At 40.5% G+C, this 25,494-nt stretch overlaps 1 protein-coding gene across 2 annotated transcripts in view; it reads right to left on the bottom strand.

Moving 5' to 3' along the window:
• Positions 1–25,494, bottom strand: part of ZNRF3 (zinc and ring finger 3) — a 138,106-nt gene that overhangs the window by 56,393 nt on the left and 56,219 nt on the right. Inside the window, exons 1-2 of one of the 2 annotated variants that reach the window (XM_039861935.1) lie at positions 22,625–24,661; positions 2,810–2,935 (exon numbers count right to left, since the gene is read on the bottom strand). In XM_039861935.1, coding sequence (XP_039717869.1) covers positions 2,810–2,935 — 126 coding nt within the window. In that variant the 5' untranslated portion in view covers positions 22,625–24,661. Of the gene's footprint in view, positions 1–2,809; positions 2,936–22,624; positions 24,662–25,494 lie in introns of those variants that run through there. The other variant, XM_039861934.1, reaches the window with a different exon arrangement.

Below are 25,494 nucleotides of genomic sequence, written 5' to 3'. Positions count from 1 at the left end.
GAGGGGATCATAAATCACTTTTCTCTCATGAGTTTATAGTGATCCTTTCTCAGTTCAAAAGCACTCAGTAATAAACCAAGGTGATGAGTTTATGTCTTCTGCTTTTAAAATGAAACTTTATTTGAACTTGTGGAGAGGCATTTACTTTTTTTTAATTTAGGACATTCCTCTCTATTTCAACTTTTCGCCCCATGGCATTTTCTGTGGGCGGGTGGGTAATGAGGGTGGATGATGGGGGAGGGAGAAGGGTATTTGTCTGGCACTCTCCCCTATTCTCCTACAGGCTTTTCCGAATGCCTGACAGAAAGAGTCCTCCATTCTATGGCTTTTAACAAGTCCCAACATCTATGCAGAGGAATCCCTCTCCCCTCCTCCCACACTGACTTGGCTGTAGTTCCTCCTTTCTCATGCCTCTCTTCAGTGTCCACCTCCTTGCCATAGCCACTACAAGCAAAGAAATGATGGAAAACCATGCTCTGCAAAAGACTGGGCTACCCATGAAGATCACTTCGCATTTCTTTACCGAAGTCTCCTGCCACTGCCCTTGGGGCTCAGAAAAAAGGAAAACACAGTTAGCAAAGTTAAAAAACCTGAATCTGAGAACAGCTACATTTTAAGAAAATGAAAGAAAAAGGGAGAGAGAGGGAGAAAGAGAAAGAGGGAAGGGCGAGAGAGATACCTGACTCATCACACCTCCTGTTACCAAGCCAGGTTTTAAACAAATGCAAAACTGTCTTGCCCAAGCATTTTTGCTAATGATTTTAATCAGGTGTTAAGCCAAATTTCAGTAACTAACCACGCGTAAATACCGCCTGGCCATCACACAGTCTTTCCAAACAGAAACATGCGGCGAGGGTAAGAGACTATTGCTTGTAAGCAGGTAGAATCATACACTTAGCTCCTGGGCCTCTGCATTCAATAAATATTTGGTGAATGAATAAACCCAAGAAGTACTTAATGATTCAATATATGTCTTGGATTTTTATTCCTCTTGGCTTCACAGGCCAGCAGGCCAAACCATACAAAACGCTCCAAGTAAAAACCACTACAGGGTTGTTCCAGGCGGAGGAGGAAACAATTGGGTCCTCTGAATGACTTCAACACCACCAAGCCATGGGAGAACAATGGGGTGTCTCTGGGAGCCCTGTTCCAACTCATTTATAGACACATCAAATGCAAAGGTGGAGCCTCACTGAACTGGGGCAAAGCAAATTAAGACAAGCTGCTGAGCCTTGCATAGTGGCAGCTTAAGTATAAGAGAAATTTTTATATTAGGAGTGTACTATAGCTACAAGGAAAGCACTGTTCCTACAGCCTTTGGATGTAGCTGGCATTTCTCCTAGGAAAACACTAAAATATTCTCAAGGGGGTGACTATTCTCCAAGTATCATTAAGCAGTTCTGGCCAACTATTGAAACGATGAAGTATCAGGGCTTGGGCCACCTAAAATACCTTGTTTCGACTTTGTGACTTGTAAACCAAACAGGTAATAATTCCTGTGTTTGTTTGTTTCCTGCAAAGGGGCAAAAAACTTAGCAAGTGCCAGAAGCTACTCAGAAGACAAGTGGGATGCAAAATCAGACCCATGAGGGTCTCCTGGGCCAAAAGTCTTTCCGAAGACAGGGGCTAGGGCTCTTCAAGTCTGGGAAAAGCTCCCTTCTCAAGTATCCTGCATCAAGTATACCTCTTCTCTTTCCTGGATCTCCCAAGAAATCTTCAAGAGTTTAAGAACCAGGACTGCTTTTCCCCCAGCTGTCTCCCCATGGTACCTAGAACAGCAGCTTCTGAGAGTATAAAAAAAATATCCAGGCAAAACACTATCCCCTAAAGAGATACTATGATTCCTCCAACCAAAATTCTACTAACTTTCTCTAAACCTTTCCCTTTAACAAAATGATCCAGTTTAAAACAGGTTATTACCTATCATATTTTAAGATCATTGACAGATGACTTTCCAAAATAAATTTATTTCTATCTTATACTACAGTCAGGTAATGCTGACCCACTTGGCTAAAAAAACAATCTTTTTTAGTACTTCTAAATGGGATGACAACAGCCAATGGTAGCAAACATTTTTTGAGAGCTTATTCTGTGCTAGACCGTTCGCATCTCATCTCACCTCCTAACCATTCTATGAGGTAAGTTCTAATACAGGACCATAATTGCTGTCTGCCATTCTGAAACCAAAAAAGCTCTAAGACCCAAAAGTTTTTCCATAGCTTACTTGGCAGCAAAATTTAATGAACCTGAACTCGTTTCGGAGGTAAAGCTGCCCTAAACCAACACGAGGCTATTTAGATTTTAGTTATCCCACTAAGGTGAATATCCATATACTTTGCTAGACAAATATAAATGTGTTTGATTACTGAGTACTACCTCAAATCTTCCCGGGGCTACTTATTATAAAATATATATAACCTTAATACCTTTCTAAACCCTCAAAATTATAGAATTCTGAAACATCTGGCCCCAAGAGTATAAGATAAGGTATTATGAATCTCTATTATCGAACCAACTCACAGATAAGAAACTGAGACTCCTTGAGGGTAAGTAACTTGCCCAAGGCCACACAGTGGACAGTAGGTCGAGGGAACTCTGAGGCTAGCAGTCTCCATCAGAGTCCAAACGTGTAAGCACCTGGTGGGCTGCTACAAGATATGTCTTCGTCATCAACCCACTGGACTTCAGCTAGGATGGAGTAATGTACCACAAGGCTCTTCTCTGTAAGCAACCATTTGAGGAATGGAGGAAACGGGAGAGTGGAGAACACCAAATGGAGTCAGAATGATTTGGAGGGCCTGGTGCTTACCTTGCCCAGAACAGTGAGACATGGTTTCGGGTCCAATTCTGGCTGTTCCAGCTTCACCACTCCTACCCAGCCATATTCATACAAGTCTTCTTCATCATTGTTATTACATAGGCCCAGTGGGTGCATCTAGGAAACAAAAGGGAAAGAAAACTTCAATATGCAGGCTGCAGTTCGGTTTGAGTCACATTTTACATTTCTCAGACTTGATAATCAAAAGTAATCTCAAAACTTAAAATTATATGATGGGGGGGTATATTTTTAACCCATTGGTAATCCTATCTCAGCACAATGAGCTGAGCACTGGAGAGAAAATAATAGACCCACTATAAAAATATTCTATGAATGCTTTCTCACTGCTTTGTAAGCAGTAGTCACCTGAGGTGGACACCACCCTATGGGATGTAGGGACAGAAAAACAGCATAGCTCCCATGCAAATGCCAATCTGAAATGCTGTGAAGTACCATGCCATTAAACAGCAGTTATAGATGAGACCAGTTAGGTTAGTACCAAGACTGTTTGGCACCTTAGGCTGCATCTACTTCAATTTATGCAAAAGGACCTGGAAACATACATTCAGAAATTTATAGAGACCACTAGATATACAGCAGAATCACCAGTGTAATCAACAGGCTATTTAATGGCTATCCCTGGTTATTAGAAAACAGGCAAAATTCTTTGGAGCTTTTTCAGGATTTTCAAACCATAAATTAAAGATAGGTAGAGTAGCACTGTCAAATTTTTGCTAGGAAAAGTATAGTCAGTGGAAACCTAAACAATTCTAAGGGTTTGTGCTCCCGGTTCTATCATTGTATCAGGCCCTAGAATCCCTAATAACAATCTTTTTGTTTTCTTTCAATTACAGTTGGCAGTCAATATTATTTTATACTAGTTCCAGGTGTATAGCAAGCATAGTGATTAGATATTTATATAATTTACAAGGTGATCCCCCCATTAGTTTAGTACCCACCTGGCACTATACACAGTTATTATAATATTATTGACTATTTTCCCTATGTTATACTTTACATCCCCTTGACTATTTCATAACTATCAATGTCCACTTCTTAATGCCTTTACCTTTTCACTCCTCCCCCTAAACGCCCCAATCCTAATAACAATCTGAGAAGAGGAAATCCTTGTGGATAAACAGAACTTATCAAGACATTAATGAGCCTAGCACAATGCTAAATTCCTTAAATAACTGAGAGAAATATGTCTTTAGATTCACGGCATGTTAAGAGGCATAAGAGACCTAAGAACCCAGTGTGGTAGACGGAATAATGGCTCCCAAAACATCTATGTCCTAATCCCCAGAATCTGTGAAAATGTTACCTTGCATGGCACAAGAGATTCTGCAGATGTTATTAAGTTTGAGGTGGGGAGATTATCCTGGATTAACTGGGTGGGTCCAATGTAGTCACAAGAGTCCTTTTAAGGAAAAAAGGAATTACGGAAACAGAGAAGAGATGGAGCAATGCTCTTTGAAGATGAAGGAAGGAGCTATGAGCCAAGGAATGCAGGCAGCCAGTCTCCAGAAGCTAAAAAAGACAGGAAATGGATTCTCCCTAGAGCCTCCAGAAAGAATGATGCCCTGCCAACTTATTTTCGACTTCTGACCTCCAGAAAGGTAAGAGAATAAATCTGTGTTGCTTTAAGCCACTAAGTTTGTAGTAACTTGTTACAGCAGCAAATAGAACACTAATATACTCTCCTTATCCCCGACTCATTTTACAGATGAGAACAGTCATTCAGGATAGTTTTTCTAAGACAACACAGCCAGCATGTGGCAGCACTCATAGGTGACCTGACCCTTGGATTCATAATCCAGTGCCTTTGTGCTGCACCTGTTTAACTGTATTATCCCTTCCTCTGAGAGCTGGTTATCTGATTGGAGAAAAAAGAATAAGTGATAAAATCTTTATAAAGAAAGGTTGCCTGCCAGCTCTAAATTAATGTAGGCAACAAGAGTTGCTAGAATGTTTGGGAAGTCTGCGCAACTGCTGAACATTGAGTTGAGCTTCAAAGGAAGAGTAAGACTGAAAGGAAAAAAGACAGAGGATAGGCAGTCGGTTCAAGCCCAGGAAGGAGCTAAGGGCTTGAGGGGGAAGAGGAATGAGACCAGCCTTGATCAGTATGGAGGGGGCCACAGTCTATATCAAGAAGGAAAGAGAAGGGCTCAAAAACTAAAAAGGAATTTGGATACAGGTTCTTCATCAGAAGAATGGCATAATGAAAATAGTTATTTTAGGATGACGGGTGACACATCTTCTGGCAGTACTATGCCTGGACTCAAGAGGCGTCAAGGAGCGGAAGAGTGAAGGGTACAGCCCCGGGTTGAGAGCAATTCAATGGAACAACAAGGAACTGACCTGTCTCAAAGGATGGAATATTCTGAAAGGCAAAGGCATAAAATGCAAATGAATATGCCAAGTCTGGGGAGAATGAAAGAGACAGCTTTTCTGTTAATTGACCATCTACTATGTTACCAAGTTTATGTATTTTATTTTATCCTCATAGGAACCTCTGTTGAGAAAACAGATATAGTGACTAGACCATGTAAATAAGTTGCAAACTAGAACTGCAAATCAGCCACTGATGCAGAATACAATGGAGTCCATGAAACTCATATTAGTTAACAACAGGATTACACTCAAAGCCAATGGCAACCAATCTAGTACAGGATTACAAAAGAAATCCACATGGGAACTTCCACAGAGAATAATCAAAGGATTAAGACAGAACTTTGGGAAGAGTGAGAGTCCTCTAACATTTTTGGAAAAACGACTTTTGATGATCCTACTTAAGTCAAACATAAGAGAAGGAAGCCACATCCATATGTCAACCAATTTTGCGAAAACACCCCAACACCACCCACATGTGATTCACTCTTTATTCTTAGAAATCAGTACAAAGCTGCTATCAGAATTTAACATGTTAAATTCAAATATAAACTATTATTTTGTTTCATTTTCCAAGATAAAGCCCCAACCAAACCTTTCTTTCCGCTATTTACTGAGAAATATTAGCACCTAAGTTAAAAAGATCTCTAAGTCCTTTTCTGGATAACAATCATCTATAGATAGATAATGAGGACTTCTGACATATGAAATGCATATATTCTCCTGAACATTCAGCTAGACATTGCTTCCACACTATCACTCCTGACAGTCATCACATAAAAACGAACTTGTTAATTCATACATGTTGACACCAGCCAGTGACATACAGGCAGCGACTACATATAAGACCTGTGTGTGCTTCTGAATGCTTACTCACTCAAAATTAACCTTAGGATACTTCTCAATGAATGATGTTCAAGCATGTTAACTTTAAACTTAATGTGGCACATAAATGTTTAAAAATTATAGGCATTTATGAATCTTCTTAAAATGTCTGGCTGGCTGTGTGAGGTTTATCTGGTCTGATGTTTGAAATTTAAGAAGTTTTTGCCTTAATATTCTTAAGAAGGTTAAAAATGGTTAACTTGTGGGTTAAAAACTAGGGGATGTCAGAAAGAACTACTGATGAAAATGTAAAGAAAAAAAATCAAACCCAAAAATGTAGAATGGAACTTGAGAAAGAGTCCACTGGACGGAACACTGAAGAAAGGGAAGGATGGCCTGGAATGAAAAGACAAGCAAAACTCCTGGGACAAATCCACAGAAGAAAGCAAGTAATTAATAAGTACAATTTAAGTGTAAGGATGTAACAGAAAATACATCCTATGTTATACCTTTGGCCTTGTGCTGTCAGAAAAATTACTTTGGATGCTCAGTGTCCTTGCTTAAGTTTATTGAAGGGAAATGCCCAGTGAGTCCTTTATGTTGAGGTTTGACAATATTATGAAGCCATGGCTCCTGCTCTTTTCCTCCTGATTTTGTTCCAAGGAGTGTTTTGGGATGGAAAAAAATGAGAGCTTTGGAATCATGCAACCTTGTGTTTAAACCTCACTCCTGCCTCTTATGAAGCACATCTCCTTGGGAAGATGACTCAATTTTTACAAATCTCGATTTTCTCATCTGTAAAAAGGGGACTATGGCATCTGACTCAATGGGGTACTGCTGTAAGGATTAAATGAGATAAAATACATAATCACAGTAGCATAGTAGATGCTCAATCAGTGGGAAAGCCCTCTCCTTCACTTTCTCTAGACTTGTCATGCTTGTTTGTGCATTAATGCCTTTGCTTAAAGTACTTTGTTCTTCAAGATCAGCTTAAATGTCATCCCTTCCATGGAGCTTTCTTGAATGGAACCACAGCAGCCAAGCATAACGCTTTCTACCTGCAGAGAACACCACACTGCTGCCCTTCACTCAGGCAGGCTCGTGACAGCGCTTTGTAAAGGCAATAGAGGGGGAAGGAGATAGAGGATGTCCCTCACTAAAAGGCAAAACCTCAAAACTTCCCACCCATACCCAATCTCAGAAGCTGCTGTCAACGACAACAAAACAAGAGAATAAACCAAGGAAGAGGCAGGCACGGGGCCCAGGGCACGGGAAACCGAACAGAGAAAAGACATAGAAGGAATTCCCAGGATGATGGTGATGGGAAATCCCAGGGTGTCAGCTATGCAACCAGCCTGCCAAGTGACCAGTCCAGATAGGACCACAAAGATGAGGGCTGCAGGAGAAAGAGCCAAAAAAATAAACAAACAATAACTTGAGTCATTATCCGGTAGGTTTGACAGCTCTGAGAAGAATGTTATAGTTCTGAACAAGAACATGAAATGTGATAGTTATATAGCAAACTAAAGTGTGTGTATGTGTGAGTGGGGGGGGGAGGAGAATGTAATTATTAACTCCAGAAAAAAAACAAAGTTACACCAGAATTGTATAACATAATCAGGTATGGTCTGCATGGCCCAGTTGAGAAGAGTGACAGCCATAATAATGTAAACCCTAATCTAAGCAATAATTGTGATATGACTATACTGAAAAAATGTAGAAATGGGAAGTGGGGAGGAGGGAGAAAGAGGACTATGAGAACAAAATCTTCAACTTCCATAGTAGGAAGTAGAAAAAAAATGATGGACTAAAGATATGAAGCAGCAGTATAAACATGTTATTTAGAAATCATTCACAGAAATTTAGAAATATTCACAGAGGTGGCTAGCAGAAGAAACCACTAAATAATTGAAAATAGTTGCCTCTGAGAATAGCAATCAGGGATGCCAAAAGGTGGTACAGAAGAACGTTCTTTTTAATTATAAGTCATGAAGTACTCTGTCTTTTTGTAAACATGAACATGCATTATTGTGATTAAAAACTTTATATGTACTCCTGGACAGAAATCCCTTTCTCTGGGTTTCAGTAGATTCTATGGGTCCGGTGGGAAAGCATTTTATCAGGCTAAAGAGAGACCCTACGATCTCCCTGCATATGACAGGGGACATTTGGAGGGAGTCTCTGTCTGGGATGGCTGCTCTGGGAGCCATCCAAGATCTGCGCTGGGGATGGCTGGTAACACAGCATAGGGATGACTCAGGGAGACATGATGTAGAAAGAATCAGCAGCCTTCACCACCCCCATAACCAAAAATAACTCTCAGGTGGCACCAGGGTGTGATGTGGATTCAGGTGTTACACAGATGGCAGACACAATAACCAGGATGATTGTTCTGAGAAGCCCCAACTTTCTCCCAGACACAGACAGATCCTATAACCCTCAAGGAGAGGCACTGAACATCCTCTTTGCATTTCCAAATAAGGAGCTGTTAGGGCGAAATGGCTAACAAGATGCAATGCATATACCTGACCGTCATCAGTGCCAGGTATCAAACATCTGGTTTTATGTTGAAATATGAATGAAGATGGACCTTCTTCAATTTTCTCAGAGCCCGAAGAAGTTGACTCTCGTGGTTTCACTGTTTTGTTAATGTACAAAAGAATCTACAGGAACTTCAAAGCCAAAAGACTACGTCAGACAAGGTTAAATATCTGGAGAAACAGAACTATGTTCCCTTGAGTACGGAACATCAAGCCAAGCTTTGAAACCAAGATCAGCTCTTTAAGAAGCTTTCAGTACAAAATCCTTGAGATATACTGGTGCACTTTCCACATGTCTGAAACGGCATAACTGAAACCCAGGCTGGTGGTGCTCTTATCCAAGGTTACAATATCTCTACACTCCACTGAAAGTTTAAAATAACTTCAAAAAGGCCGCCTGCTTCTAAGTGGGTTACTGTTACACAAGGAGCCAAACAATGAATTAATAGGAGGAGAGATATTTCACTCTGTAATATTATCTCATCAAAAAATTCCTGGGGATTTAAAAAGGAAACTTCCTTCCTTTTGTCCTTTTGCTGCTGTCGGCCAGGGTAGAGTGTCAATATGGTACAGAGTTTCACATGAAACAACAGTCCCAGACTTTTTCTTAAAAGGTGTGGTGGCTAGAATCAAGACTTATAATTTATGTGAAGAAATGGAAAAGGGCAGCCCCACCCATTTTTCCCTTGAATCATAAGAATTATTTTTTTCTCTTCTATATACAAAGAAACAGACAATTCTTGCTCTTCGAACAAAGAGCCTGAACCTTTTTCTGGATCTAGAAGCCAGAAGTACCTGAATACAGTTTCCCCCGCCTGTCGTCATAGAAATGGGGATGGAAACTGCCCAAGATACAGAAAAAAGGAGCTGGCTGTTGCTGCTGTTTGCTGGAAACTTCCATATGGTAATTGCCTGAGGATTAAGCCAGGACTTCTTTGCTGAAGGCTGGTTTTCAGAAGACCCAGCTGGACTCTCCCACAGTAGGTATCATGTTGTAGAGAAAAACCAAGAACAGCCTCTCTCCTATTTGGTTCCTTTGTACCAGAAGAACAACCAAGAAGTTGCCTGTCAGAAGCTGGGTGTATGAGCAAGTATTTCAACTCTGCCTTCTCATTTAAATATCTCCCAATCCCTCAAACTACATTTTATCAGGTATGCTGAAACTCAGATACAGTTCTGTGTATATCTCATGCCTGACTTTACAAACCTCCACTTAGAACTTACTTCCATTTCCATTTTCAAATCGGTAAGATGCCTCATGAGTTAAATTTAAAAAAAAAAAAAAAGAATTCAATAGACTGGAAAAAGAGGTGAAAAATTTTAAAAGTTTGAAAATGCTAAACAAAAGTTAATTTTAAATCCATTCTTAAAGTGAGTCATTGATTACCAGATGTCAAGTATTGACCTGTGCACAGAAATTCACTGACACAGTTTTACTACAAATTGAAAGGCAACTTAATAAAGAACACCGATTGTTCTTGTTTTTAAAAGGTAAGGATTAGGTGCTTACGCACACCCAAGAGTTATTAAATTAAGAAGAAAGATGTTGGAGAGGAAAGGGTAAAAGTGGAATCTTCATTCTTCCAGATTTAAAAAGATTACTATAAAACAACAAATCGATAAAACGCGATGCTGCTCTGAAACTAGAAAAATAAAACAAGTAGAAGAGAAATTCCAAAAATACACTTAAATTTTTATAAGATCTTAATATGACACAAACCAGGACCAATATAAGGATGTATAAAGGAATTATTTAATAAATTCTTTTGGGACAGGTGGAAAAAAGCAATGTGGAAAAAAGTTCGGCTTGGTCATCCATAAGTTATTCTGAGAAATGGTGAGGTGACATGAATGAAGCCAATTTCTTTAAGACAGGGGTCCCCAAACCCCAGGCTGTGGACTAGTACTGGTCTGTGGCCTGTTAGGAAGCAGGCTGCACAGCAGGAGGTAAGCAGTGGGCAAGTGAAGTAAGTGAACGAAGCTTCATTTGTATTTGCGGTCACTCCCCAGCGCTAGCATCACCGCCTCAGCTCCACCTCAGATCATTGGGCGTTAGATTCTCATAGGAGCAGCAGTCCTTGGTGTTAAAAAGGTTGGGGACCGCTACTTTAGGACAATTAAGCTAGATAGCAACAAAGAGCTCAGAAAGAACAATGTATTTTTAAAACTCTCCATATGATCAGTAACAGAAAGGAATGAAATATATATATAAATAGTTTACAGTAAGAAAACAAAAAATCGTCACCCTTGCTGCTGATTAGTGCTCAGCAAAATCACCAAAGTGAAACAACTGCTAAGCCCCACTGAGGGAGGGCTACAGAGAGAGATGCACATGAACACATCTGACCATGCTGCAAATCGGCTCAACTTGGGGGGAACCGATCTGGCAATATGCAACAAGTCCAAGATTTTTATGTCTCTCTTTCTCCCCGAATTTCATTTTTAGAATAGATTCTGAGGTAGTAAAACAAAGAAGACTTTACATGATGAAATCTTAAAGCGGTCCTCCAAACCATGAAAACTTAGAAAGAAAAGTGTCCCCCCAAGATTGTATAATCAAGCAAAACAACATGCATATTAACAGATTAATCATAATAAGATAATGATGAAGATAAGATGGTATAAAAAGTACCACATACGATATTTTTGGGAAAATTTACAGGTAAAATGACATCTATTTAAAATAAAACATTTGCAGATGGAGAAGACTGAAGGAAAGAATTTTAAAAGTTGATGGATTAGACAGCAAGAATAGTGAGAGACTTTTGTGGATTCTTATTTTCATTTAAACCAACATTTGCTGAGCACTGACCCTGTAGCTAGACACTGGTCAAGAAAAGGTAATTAAGACTTGGGTCTTCCCTTGCTGTATTATTTGATCAGTAGTCTGAAAAAAAAAAATTCTAAATTCTAAAAACATATGTGCACATGCTGACATAACAGATGACCGAAAATCGAAGCTCACCAGGGCTTTTTCCTATAAATCAGCTCTATGTAACACAGTTTAAAAGTATCAAATGGTAGTACTAGGTAGTAACTTGCATCCTCAAACAGATGCGCTCCTTTCCGACAACACATTTCTAATGGGCTGGTCCAGCAGGGCTGGAGCACACCACCTAGAGATCTCTCTGTATGAGCTGAAAAGCTGGGCACGATGAGCATGTGCTAGCTGGCAAGGCAAGCACAGTTTGCCTGCAAGTGTTCAACATACTAGAAAGGCACCATAAATCAGCACAGGGCGGAATCAACAATAAATACTACTCTAATAGATGACGACAGAGGTTTAGCTCTGGTTATCCTAACACTTTGAGCTTGCTCAAGAAGACCACCTGATCGTAGAAATACTTTATGAAGTTACAACATAATTTTGTTTCATTTCTTCCACACACACACAGAACAGATAGACAAAAACACTCAAAACAATAACAATGCTAAAAATCTTTTCACCACATGCCCAAAAATACACATCCCTAAATATTACTATACAGTGTAAGTTGGGGGTTCTTTATAAAATAAAGACAATGACTTGAGAGTTGAGGAATTTCTTACATGGCTGTAATCTTTAGTTTTCTGAATGCAATGGATGGCAGGCCTTTGAAAGGCAGGTCCATTACCTCTCAATCAAGATTCTAAGTTCATTTTTATTCAGAAGGCTTCTTTAATTGCAAAGACACGAAAAGTAAAATGGGAGGAATAATCCAACATTTGCCAAGCAACCATTCTGAGAAGGGGATTCTTAACACAGTGTTAAGAGCAGGCATTCTGGTGTCCTGCCTAAGAGCAGAGCCTGTCTTTCTATGCTGATACCTCCACGGAACTGTGAGAGTGCCTATGTTGGACATGGGCTTTGAACCAATGTCCAGGGTGGTTCCTGGCATGGCCACTTAACTTCTTGGTGGCCTTGGAAGAGTCACATAACCTCAGAGCCTTATGTCTCTATCTGAAGGGCAGGGCTGATCCTGCCCACCGTGTAGCATGTATTTCCGAGGATTAGACACAAAGTGGGCCCATGTGCCTGGCAAGTGGAAAGTGGGGCAATAGACAGGATACCAAAAGCACAAACAACCAAAGAAAAAGAAATAGATCAACTGGACTTCTAACAAAATTAAAAACTTTTGTGCTGCAAAGGACACCATCGAGAACGTGAAACAACCTACAGAATGGTATAAGATATGTGCAAATCATATATCTGATAAGGGACTAGAATATATAAAGCATTCTTACAACTCAATAATAAAAAGGCAAATTATCCAATTAAAAAATGGGCAAAGGATCTGAATAGATATTTATCCAAGAAAGATATACAAATGCAAATAAGCACATGAAAAGCTGCTCAACATCATTAGCCATGAAGGAAATGCAAATCAAAACCACAATGAGATACCACTTCACACCCACTAGGATGGCTGTAATCAAAAAGACAGAAAATAACTAGTGTTGTACAAGTTGTGGAGAAATTAGAACCTTCATACACTGCTGGTGGGAATATAGAATGGTGTCGTTGCTTTTGAAACAGTCGGGTAGTTCCTCAACCAATTAAACATAAAGTTAACATGCAGTTGTGACCCAGCAATTCTACTCCTCACTATATACCCAAGAGAAATGAAAACACACGTCAACACAAAAACTTGTACATGAATGTTTATAGTAATATTATTCATTAATATTAATATTACATAAATAACATAAATAACATAAATGTCCATTAATGGTTGAATGGGTAAACAAAATGTGGTATATCCATATAGTGGAATATTATTCAGCCACAAAAAGGAACACAGTACTGATACATGCTACAACGTGAAGGAACCTTGAAAACATTATGCTGAGTGAAAGAAGCCAGTCACAAAACTCTACATCTTATATTACCCTATTCATATGAAAGTCCAGAACAGGGAAATCTATAGAGACAAAAAATAGATAAGCAATTGCTTAAGGCTAGAGGGTGGAAGAATGGAAGATGAGGGTAGAAGCTAAAAGGTACAAGTTTCTTTTTGAGATGATTTAATTGTTCTCAAATTGATTGTGGTGATAGCGACAACTCTGTGAATATACTAAAAAACAAATGAATTGTATACTTTATATAGGTGACTTGTATGGTATGTGCCTTATATCTGCATAAAGCTGTTATTAAAGGATTATGAAAATAAAAGGCAAGTGAAAAAAAAGGGGAAATAGTAAGGCAAGACTCTAATTATCACCAGTGGCACAGTATAATGAAAAGAACATAGGCCCAAGGTTAAGTTTCCCCGTCCATAAAATAGAGATGGCACAGGTCAATCAATGTACTTAATAAATTAAGGTTCTAAGGTTGGGACATAAGAGGGGTAGATTAGGGCATACTGCCTAAGAAGGAAAGGGCTCTGGTTGGAGGCCAAATGCTACCATGAACAGAGTAAAAACAGGAGGATCAGTGAAAAGGTGGTAGGGTGAAACTGAACTACCCCATTCAACATCCCCAAGAGAATGAAATCAAGCAAAAAACCTGTCACAAAGAATGCATTAAAGCAGGATACCAGTGATAAACCCAGAGTGGGCAAGAACCACTAGGGAAGGGAAGGGAGCCTAGGGTTCCTTGAGGACTCACTATCTACGCCCACAGGCTACAGATTTGCCTCACTCCAGCCCTGCTTCTCTGTAATTGCCCTGGTAGGTTTCCAAACCAGAGCACTTAAGGAAGGGACACTTGATGAAAATCACCTGATTAAAATATTCCTGTGTAGTCTGTTAATAGCAGGGGAGCGGGGAAAGGGAGGGAAGAAAAACACAGACTCAAGCGTTAAAAGCAATAAATTATAAGCTGGGCTTTGCCACCCTGTATGACCTTGGGAAAGTCACATAAGGGCCCCATTCTCTCTGATCCTGAGAGCAAGGGGGAATGCCTGCCACCTGCCTACCCCATGGGGGTTTGGGGAGGATTAATGAGATAATGTCTAAGCTCTGCTTCAGGCTCCTTGGAGACAGCCACTATGTATCAGGAATTATTAGCACAAGCTAGGACAGTTTCTTGCCCATTCCTCACCTCATTAAGCTCCCTATGCTTTATTATGTCTGCTATAAAGTTCTTGCTCAAAGAAGAGTGGGTTATGGAGGTCATAACCTAGGCCAAGTCTGCCCTGGTCAGTCTTGTTATAGCCACTCCTTAAACTCACAGTTGTCAGCAAGAGAGCACCTTGAAAATTTAGCATAGTGCCTGACATTTGATACCAGAGATGAATGACTAAAAAGGCCCTCTGGGCTTTTTGTTTTTAATTGAGATCCTTTGCTTTGTGTTACCATCTTCTACCCACCCTCAACATTTTAGGGCACTGGGGACAAACTCCCGAAGTCTTCAACTCTTCAGTTCTTAGGTGTCAGACTGATGGTCAGACTAATTTCAAGGCTATCAACTAAAGAAACCAGGTGGCCCTTAGTTCACCTACAAAGAAACCTATTTTATGGTGTTTCTAAGTGAGGGCAAGACCATGTCGTATGTGTGTATAACAAACACAAAAACTATACTCAATGTGGGTCTCCATCTTCAAGGGTCTTTATCCAGCTGGATGAACTTGACATTTATTCCTAGAAAGCTCACTGGCCTTCGTATGTACCAGGAGAGCCAAGAGCTTCAGGTGAAAGATGAGAGATTATGGGCCTGTGGGCCAGAGGAGAGAGGAGAATTGCTGGGCCGTGCCACCCTCGCATGTGTCCACATGGGCCATGCAGGCAAAAGCTTGGATGCCTGTGATCCTCAATGAACATGAGAGGACTTGGGGGAAGGTAGGATTCTGAGGTGCACTTCAAGGCCGACTCCCTCTCACCTCCCTGTCTCCCCTAGGAGGCTGTCATGAGACAAATTCTCGTCACCTCCCAGGTTCTGATGAGGATGAGGCTTTCTGTCCTACCCCACTCAGAAGAGCTTAGCCATAGTCTAGAATTGACTCCAGCAACAAGGAATCCCACAGTTCACATTGCAGCCATCTTGCCCCTTCTGTTTCAGTGTCACACTTTCTTGGTGTGTGAGACAAAGACCTTGGGGAGCTGGTACCTTTGGCTACTCTTCATTTAACTTCTATGTAAGTAATGAATTGTCTGAATCTAAAAGTGGCTCATTGTACCTTTACCAGCTAAATCGGTCAGACCTTGGCCTTGGCCTTAGCTTGCCCTGTCATATGTGCTTGACTAAAGGGTGCACCCAATTCTCACATAGATTTCATCAAAGCTTTAGGTCAAGAGGACTTCCCGGGGCCTGTCAAAAAAAGAAGGCAGTGGAATCCAGGGCAATGAGCAAAGCCTTAGGCCACACAGACCAATGCCTCTTCCTACCGCAGATGAATTCTTTCCATCTCAGTTTCATCATCCGCACGTAAGAGTACCAATGCTGACATTACAGGGCTGTTGTGAAGATTAAAGATAACATATGTTTAACTTCCAGAGCCTGAAACTTTAATGCCTGGCACTAAAACATCACTGAAAATAATAGCCACTAACACTAATATGTTTGCTGTGTTCTAGGCACTGTTTTACTAGTTTCGTAGGTGTTAATTCATCTGATACTAACAACGTTTGAAGGTAGGTATTATTAATATTCTTGTTTTATAGATGAGGAACCTAAGTGAGGTTCAGTGATTTGCTCAAGGTCACACTCAAGTAGGTGGCAGAGCTGCGATCTAAATCCAAGCAGCCTATGAGCCTGAGCTCTTTACCACCCCGCCATAGTAGACATTAAGTATGTGCGCTCTTGCTGCTGAAGAGAAAATGACATGTTTTATCCCACCAACTGCTAAGAATGATTCCTGTCCTAATGTCATTTTAGCTATTTGATTGAGCTTGAGGAGGGTGGGGGGGGGAGACACAGAGAAGGGCTGGCAGGAATCTAGAGAACAAGGGACTCTAGAAGTAACAGCTGACCCAGCCTGGGGGCAGCAGAGTCTACATACCAGGTTCACAATTAAGGAGAAGCAAAAACTGAGTTTCGCGACACCCTGTCTCGACATGGCAAAGGCCCAAATTTAGGACTATGCAAGCATGCAAAATATAGTCATCCAAATGCTAGACCAATTAAGATAGAGGCAGCAATGGAAATGAAAATACCAAATTCAGGACAGTGGTCACATTCTGCAAGAAAAGAGAGAGAAATACCATTTCATAGGCTAATTCATGATGCCCAAGTATCTGATATATCGTTTTATATATCAATCCCTTGATTTCTTAGGAAAGCATAAACTTGATCACTTTATTATATAATAAATCCACCCATAACACCCCCATCAAAAGCACACTTGACTTACTCCATAAATCAGTGATCTTCCTAATGTCTCCTGCCTACTTTCAGCTATTATTCCCCAAAGCCCTGACTGGCAAAAGCCTAGTTTCTACCTCTGCAAAGCTCTTAGGTCATTGTCCAGAGGGGAAAGATATACAAAATTAAGTGTTTGAAATTCAACAGGGTACCAAAAGGTACCCTGGAAGGAAGAAAACTGCCAATTTATATCAATTTTCCTAAACTGAAGAAAAGAGTAATACAAAATAACAATCTGTAAGTGCATTAACTTGGTATAGCAACACATTAATAAAGGAAATAGTTTTGTTTTTTGCTTTTGTTTTAAGCAAGGAGGTGGCCAAAGAAGTAGAGAATTTAGTTGGTTTGTCGGTATGGGAGGATATCCATCCAATCTTTCCATCTCCTCCATCAGGATGCAACTGACCCACACCCAGGTTGTCATCTGCCTCAGTAGGAGCCCCAGCCTCAGCAAGAGATCTTTAACGTACACCTTGGCTTAGAGAACTAACTTCAGATCACTCAGGACATCTGCCTAGGGGATTTACCATCCTGGGGAGAGGTGGACAGAGCATGGGCTCTGGATCAGAGCCTTAAATCTGTCTCTTTCAGTTGTGACTTTGAGACTGTCATTTAGACCCTCTGAGCCCTGATGTTTTTCACATGTAAAACAAAGAAACACCTCAACTCATACAACTTCCAACACAGTGTGTAACACAGGACAGCCACTCAAACGTAGGTCGCCTTCCCACTCAATGGGACTAAATTTGTAGTTGCCTTTTAATTGAGACATAAGCAATAAATAATTTACTGCCTCAGTATCTAGGATTAAGGCTTGTGATGAAGTAGAACTGTGGACAGAAAAAAGACTACTTTAAAATTGTTACTTTTGCATAGGTTATCTGTTTTCTTTCTTTTGGCAGTCTTAGAGATTTTTGCTTTATTCCTATATTGGGCTATTTCACTGCAAGATGCCTGGGGGTGGACCTGTGGATTTATTTTAATTCATCTTGTTAAGTAAAGCACTCAGAGAACAAACTGGTGGTTGGCAGGGGCAGGGGGTTAGGGGTGGGGGAAATGGATGAAGGGGGTCAAAATGTAAAAAGAAAAAATTAAATACAGTACATTACTCAGTAAGAGCAGAAACAAAAAAAGCACTACTTCAAAGATTCAGAAAAAACTTTATCAGTTCATTTCATCTCACTGAAACTTGATTTGATTTAGTCAATTTTGAAGAAAAAGACACATTATAAATTTACACCAGATATGATAATATATGTAGCAAAATCCTTTAAAATATTCCAACTTCAAAAAATTTAATTCATAAAAATGATAAATCTCTTGTTGCTCACCCACCCCCCCAAAAAAGAATGCCATTACCTGAGATAAGGAAGAATGATAGGTTTGTTTTGGAATAAGTTCAGTTTTAAACATTAAAATGAAGATTAGGCCTTCTTATCCAGCTATAAAAACAAAAAAATTACTATAAGATTCAAAAGAAGACTGAAGATTATTATCCAGAATATAAAAAGAACGCTTAAAGCTCAATAATAGAAACACAAACAACCCAATTAAAAATGAGTAAAAGATCTGAACAGAGACTTCACAAAGAAGAGATAGCGTCGGCAAATAAGCACATGAAAAGACGCTCAACATCATTAGTCATTAGAGAAATGAAAAATAAAACTACTACATACCCATGAGCATGGCTGAAAAAAAAGACTGGTAATACGAGTGTTGGCAAGGATATGGAACAACAGGAACTCTCATACACTGCTTTTGGGATAGTCACTATGGAAAACAGTTCAGCAATTTCTTACAGAGTAAAACATACACCTTTTCCAGGTGACCAAGCCATACCACTCCTAGGCCTTTACACAAGAGAAATGAAAACATTTGTCCACACAAATAGCCATAGCAGCTGTATTTGTAAAAGCCAAAATGTGAAAATAATCTAGTATCCATTAACAAGTAAATGAATAAATAAAATGTGGTAACACCATACAATGGAATACTATTCAGCAATAAAAAGCAACAAAATACTGACATGTGCTACAACATGAATGAACCTCAAAAACATCACACTGAATAAAATAACCCAGACTTTCTCCCTTCCTTCCAAAAAGGGCACATAATGCATGTTTGCATTTATACAGAATTCCAGAAAATGTTAACTATAGTGACAGAAAGCAGATCAGTGATTGGAACTGGAGGAAAAAATGGACCACCAAGGGACAAGAAACTTTCACGGGTAAGGACGTTCTGTATCTTAATTGTGGTGTTGGTTTCATATAGGTATACATCTGTCAAAACTCCCTACACTGTATCTTTACATAGGTCATTTACTGTATAGAAATACCTCTAATTGTTTGTTTTTTTAAAAGAGGAAATTGCTGAATTCAGGGCAAGAACAAAGAACATTCTAAAAAGAGAGTCAACAACTGTACAATAGAGCTCTATAATCCATCCAAAGTCACAAACATCCCAGTGCTATCTACTAGGTCATTACCAATAGCCTTGGTTATACAGATGGGTTTTTAATTCATACATACATGATGACCTGGTGGAGAAAAAAAGAGAACTTTCCTTTTCTTATTCAGATCTAGTTCAGAAGTGGGCCATGGAAAACCTAATACAAAATAATAACCCAATAAAAGCCATGGAAAACTCAATAAAAGATGCCTTTTCTAGACAGCTACTATGAATGTGGTTCTCCTCCATGTTCCATAAACCCTAATTTTGGTAGAATAAAGACCAAAATCTACAGCAGACTTTAGGATGCCCTACCACCCAGTCATGCTGACATACTGGAGCCCTCTTTGTCTTGCCCTGCCAAAAAGACACTCGCAGTATAAGCCATGGGCACGTACTTTATCTTGATGCGCTTGAACTAAGGAATTTATCTTGATGGCTTTAACTAAGAGCAATCCCTTACCTGTAACTCTGCATTCAGAGTTTTATTCTTGCAAACCCAAAGAATTTGCAAATCAAATTCCAGTTAGAGACCAGCAGCCACAACAGAGAATATTCCTAAGGACAGTGGCAGCAACATGGCAGCTCATTCCTCCGTACAGTTTTTCTGGCTGCAGTTGTCCTCCCCTACTTGTACCTCTCCAAATGTAGGCATGTATCTTCACACTCATCCATGGATCTATCCACACATGACTATGTAAATATGTGCCACTAATGACACATGTAGCACACCACATATAAATATGGAACAAATAATAACTGGTTCTAGAGTCTGTCATAGCATAATGCTGCCCAACCACAGTAGCTCCTGATCAAGAGTCTGTACACCTAAAGTCAGAGGTTTTCCCTCTCTGTGAAAAACAAGTTGACTGCTCGTGGCTTTTAGGAAGATAAACCAGAGAATGTAAGGACATGGCCTGAGACATGTCTGTACCACAGACAACCCTATCACACTCCTATGCACTCCAAGCCTTCCTTGTAAGGTTAGAGGTTATGAAGAACTTAGAGATAAAAAGGTTATAGGGAAGTTATTTGGTTGAGACTGCAGCTTTAGATCAGAGCTATCTAATAGGACCTTCTGCAATGATGGTGATGATCTATTTCTGACAATGTAGGAGCCACGAGCCACATGTGGCTATTGAAACTGGTAGACTAAATTTTAGGTTTTACTTAATTTTAATTAATTTAAATTTAAGTAGCCACAGCTGGCTAGTGACTTTGTTAACCTTAGACTCTATAGTCTATACTTCTCTACAATCTCAAGAAAAAACAGTCCAAACATACTCTTACCTTGTCCTCCTCGAATTGTATTAAAAATATCAAATTAAAGTCAGGATTGGCTCAAATCTAGAAGATAAAAAATGTGTTTGATGCTACAGGTTACTGAGGAAATGTTGTTTTTAAAAGATTTTTTTCTATAGTACCATGCAGTGCAGAACAAAACAAAACACTGCAGGAAACCAGCAATGAAGGTGTTCTGGGGTCAGATATCAGTGGGTGGTAAGGTGACACAGGAAATTCGAGATAGCAAGGGTCAGAAGCACAGACTACCACTAATCTTGCTGTGTAGTCTTGAGCAAATAACTTTTCTCTCTGGACCACGATTTCTCAACAATACCTAGGATTTAACCACCTGCCCCATCTAATTCACAGAAACAGTAAAGAATGCTAAAGAGTATCAAATGGTACTTAAAAGCAAGATGTCATCATAATTTCACCTCAGTCACTTGGAGTTCTTTATGTCCCATTCCCAGTTCCCACTCGTTCTTTGTCCTCTTTTGGTGGAGTCCCCTGCAATTCCATGTGTCAGATTTCCCATCTGTGCCCTCTTCTGTGGCTATTCCCAGTCATTCTAAGTGTATATGATGGTGCCGGTGCCATTCTTGGTTTCTGGCTGGTGACTCACTTGAGTTCACTGTCTCTCTTCACTTTAAGATGTTGCTGTTTATTTTTCATAATATAAGGGTTTGTCATACGTTATCTCATTTGTTCCAGAGCCAGTGATTGACACCTCCCCCCACCAGTCTGCAGCCTGGAAGAGGGCTCTCACCCAACCATGCTGGCACCCTATCTCAGACTTTCAACCTCCAGAACTGTGAAAAATGAATTTGTTGTTTATAAGCCACCCAGTCTGCGGCATTTTGTTATAGCAACACAAATGAGGGGAAACTCTGAACAATGCAGGCTCCATTCAGAACTGCAAACACTCTGATTTTGGAAGAGGGCAGCAAGGGAGGCCCAAAGGTGAACACCGGGCAATTTCCTTCTAACCAGGTCACCAAAATATCTCTTTTTCAAATATATTAGTATGGTCCAAGAATTCAGAATAGCGACCTCAGTCCCCAATCCTCCCTGCTAGATCAAACTTCTGAGCTACAATGTCATTATTAATTAACACACTGATTCTCTGGCTTCAGCCACTACTAATAAGAAGCCCTGGGGCGCCATTAAAAAGTGAGAATTAACTGTGAAAGGGCGCAGGAAGCTTTCTGGATAATGGTCATATTGTTTTTTAACTTGACAAAAAAGATAACAGTTGGGTTATACAAGGGGATACATTCATCAAAACCCATGGTATAGTATATCGAAGATTTATACATTTCACCCAATGTAAATTTTATTTCAAAGGAAAAAAATGTTAACAAATAAAAGATACACACACAGTCAAGCCACATGCACAATCCCAATCAGAATTTCTGAGGCTGGCCCACAGACGTTGGGTCTTTAACATGATTTCCAGGTGATTCCAACGAAGGTGAACCTCAGGGAACACTGAAAATTACTTGCCTAGACCAAAGAAAGCAGGCTTCCCACTTTCTATCTGAAATTGACTATACAATAGAAATCACAACTCAACACTCTCAAGAAATAGTGGGAAAAATATGAAATGGCCGCTATTTGCCAATTTGTATTTGCAATAAATGGCATTTGCATATGGTTCTAATATTATTATGATAATAAGATGCTATCACTTTTAGATGCAAGCATGCACCTTAGTGAACAGGTAACACCTTAGCCACAGAAGAGCGTAATCTTGAGAGAGGTCTACTCAGGCCAGAGGTTAATCTCCATCCTGAACAGTACCACTCCTCCAGGAGAGGGAGAGAGAGGTGGAAGCAGCTAAGGGGTGTGGAAGCCAGAGGGCAAAGCATTCATCCATCTGTCTGGCTCCACTGCTAAAGGGTAACTACCCATGAGGGGAATCTTGGAGCTGCCAGGCCAGAGGCTAGGTAAGAGGGCATCCTTCTTCCTCCAAAAAGACCAGCTTGTATTTCTTGTTTCCGAGCCCCAGCTTTTCAACAAAACCAGAATTCTCACCCCAGTGGTTCCAAGACAAACTTGAGAAGCAATTCAGCCTTCCCTCAGGAAGTTCAGGATGGTGAGTAGCAAAACGTAATTTTCACAAGCACTTGTGATAGGTGAGAAATTCCGGAGAGAGAAAAAGGATGCTCTCCTCCAGGGCTTGGCCTTCCCACGACTCCTTTCTTCTCTGGTGAAGTAAAGAAGCTGGTGCTCACTTTTCCAAGTTCCTAGAGTACCACTTGGTCCTTGCTGTAAGATGCAAGGACAAAATGTACCAGATTCAATTTTAATAGACAGTAACTTGCTGATCTTAAGCTAAGAGAGAAGTCCAACTGGGAAATATGCCAAATGAAGGAAACTGGGTGATTCAGTACCCAAGGAAGGTGGGAGGACCAAAGGCAGCTAGTCACAAGCCTACGGCTCCTGGTGTCCACTGTGCCCCACAAGGGCCATTCTTGTATCTTCTCCCCCTGTGAGTGGCAACTACTTTAGGGTGGATAGTCTTTACAACTCTTAGTGCAAGTCATATCCACTTCTTCTCTGTCATATGTGTAAAACAGAAATTACTGCCCCTGTGTGATAAGGAGAAGCCTGGGCCCAGGAAGTGACATACCCAAAGTCACCTGGACTTACATGCAAACCAGCCACTCTACTCCCCTGTTCCCTCACTATGCCCCTGAGTCACTGTGCCTTTTACCTTTCCCAATAGGGAAAATAAATGACTTTTTAATCATTCTCTGGATTTGAGGGAGACAAAAATAAAACCAAGTGTTTCATTCATCTCCAAATCTATCAATCACTGATTTATTGCCTGCCTAGTAGGCACTCAAGTAGGTGTTCATAGATCAACTGGTTACTACGTTTCAGCAAAGACAAAACTCATGCCAATGAATTATAACATGAGCTATTATTAACAACTTTTGAAAGCATCGTTCTTGATTCCTTCCACCCCCAATTCTCTATTCCCCCAAACTGAGCACAATAAATATTTGTTCACACCTCTAAACACGGCATAATCTCAGGGTGCACAGTGTACAATCACGCTAGATGCAGTGTAATGGATAAGGTCTCAGAAAGAATGAGAGCATTATTATCTAACCAGAAAGCAATTTGTAAGTTTATAAACTCATTCACCAAATTTACTGAGCACCCTCTGGGTAACATGTGCTGTGATAGGTACTGTGAGTGACACAATGAAGAATCAGACCAAGGATCCCACTCTGGAGTGGCTCCAGATAATAATCATCAGCTCAGAATTTTGTGAATCTTATCTTGTAGCCAGTGCCATCAAAGCAAAATCTCAGAACTGCAAAGCCCCTCAACAAAGACAGAGTTTGGAAAGCACTGTCCTGGCTCCAAATCATAAAGCCTAGGATTGTAATAAATGATGCTACACGTAAATCTACACTGCTCTATAATTCTATTTCCAAATACAGGCAGCCTTAAACAAAAAGCCCTGTGTTCTGCACAATACGCACATTACCTTCTAGACCTAATTCAAATCCGCCTTCTTAACAAATCAAGATGTGCTGGGAGGGGGAAGTGCCAGTCAAGATTCCTGGTGCCCCTGGAACCCACGTGGCTGCTAAGACCTTATGGCTCAATACTTTTGGGTGGCTGTTAGGCTCCATTTTTCCTTCAGAATTGACCTGGCCTTATTTTAAAGCCCTCTGGAACTATTTATACTCCAGGCCTGAAGGATAGAGCCCCTCCTCCTCTACAGGATGACTGTGATGCCCAGAAGCAGGAATGCCTCACTCAGTTCTCAGCTCTATCTCAGGTGAAGTTAAAACAGGAATGCATGGAGTCTCCTGCACTGACCTCACAAACTGCTTTGAGAAATCAAGTAATTTTTTGCTCACCTCAAGGTTCAAGAAGCTAGCAAGGAAACACTCTCCAACCATGTGACTTCAAAGGACTGAAAGACAGGCCCCTCGCCTTGTAGACAAGACTCTCTTCCTATGGGAGAAAAAGGAAAACCAACTTCCCCAAAATTCTCGATGATGCACATAGAGAACACCAGTCCCAGAAAAGAGAAGAAGAGTCAGGAGTCCCTTTGTTTCTAGGAAGCTCAGGGTTTCATCCAATGTAAAAATTTGCTACTTAAAAAAAAAAAAAAAAAAAAATCCTAGGAAAAGAAATTAAGGGCTACTCAGAAAATCCAAAAAATGTCCTCAGACACTTCTAACAGGAAGATCTACAGGTATGATTAGCAAGAACTAGCCATCACTCCTCCCTACCTTATTTGTACTACATACCTACCCAGTTCCTTCTATTTTGGGGTAGGCCTCACACATCACTTATCAGCTTTGCTTCCAACCCAGAAAGCGGCCTGCAAAGAACACGCTTCCTCCTTGAAGGGAGCCGTCCATCAGCCAGACATCTCTGTCTCTAGCCATCTCTGCAGTACTCAGTAGGCTCTACAAGTGAACAGAGCCTCCACCCATCAGCCAGGTGAGCCAATGTGTTGGTTCCTGTCCTGGGGATGGAGAGAATATGTACCCCCATCCTGCCCACTCTGTGGGATCTCAGCAGGCTTTCGGTGGGGGAGGCGGGGGATGGAAGGATGGCTTACCGTTGGTTTTCAAGCCATGTTTAGTACTAGAAGTCCTTTTTATAAACCAACCCTTAAGTAAAACTCTAAGATACAACATGGACAAAAAACAAGGCTACACTGGGTGAAGAGGGTCCAAAGCCACTACTCCTTTAGCCTCCTTTCTCCTGGCAGGGGCCCCGAAGCTACTCCAAAAAACATGACCCCAAAACACAGGCCACGAGTCACTGCCGATCCACAGAGGATTCTAGGTGGTACACAGGGGGACTCTTTAAAACAAAGACATTTATTCATTTTTTTGAATTAGAAAAGATAACCAGTGTGAATTCTT

This window comes from Pteropus medius, unplaced genomic scaffold (assembly GCF_902729225.1).
Source record: "Pteropus medius unplaced genomic scaffold, Ma_sr-lr_union100, whole genome shotgun sequence".
Classification (NCBI taxonomy): domain Eukaryota; kingdom Metazoa; phylum Chordata; class Mammalia; order Chiroptera; family Pteropodidae; genus Pteropus; species Pteropus medius.
The sequence above is the reverse complement of the archived record's forward strand: the minus strand, read 5'-3'. Positions and strand labels throughout refer to the sequence as shown.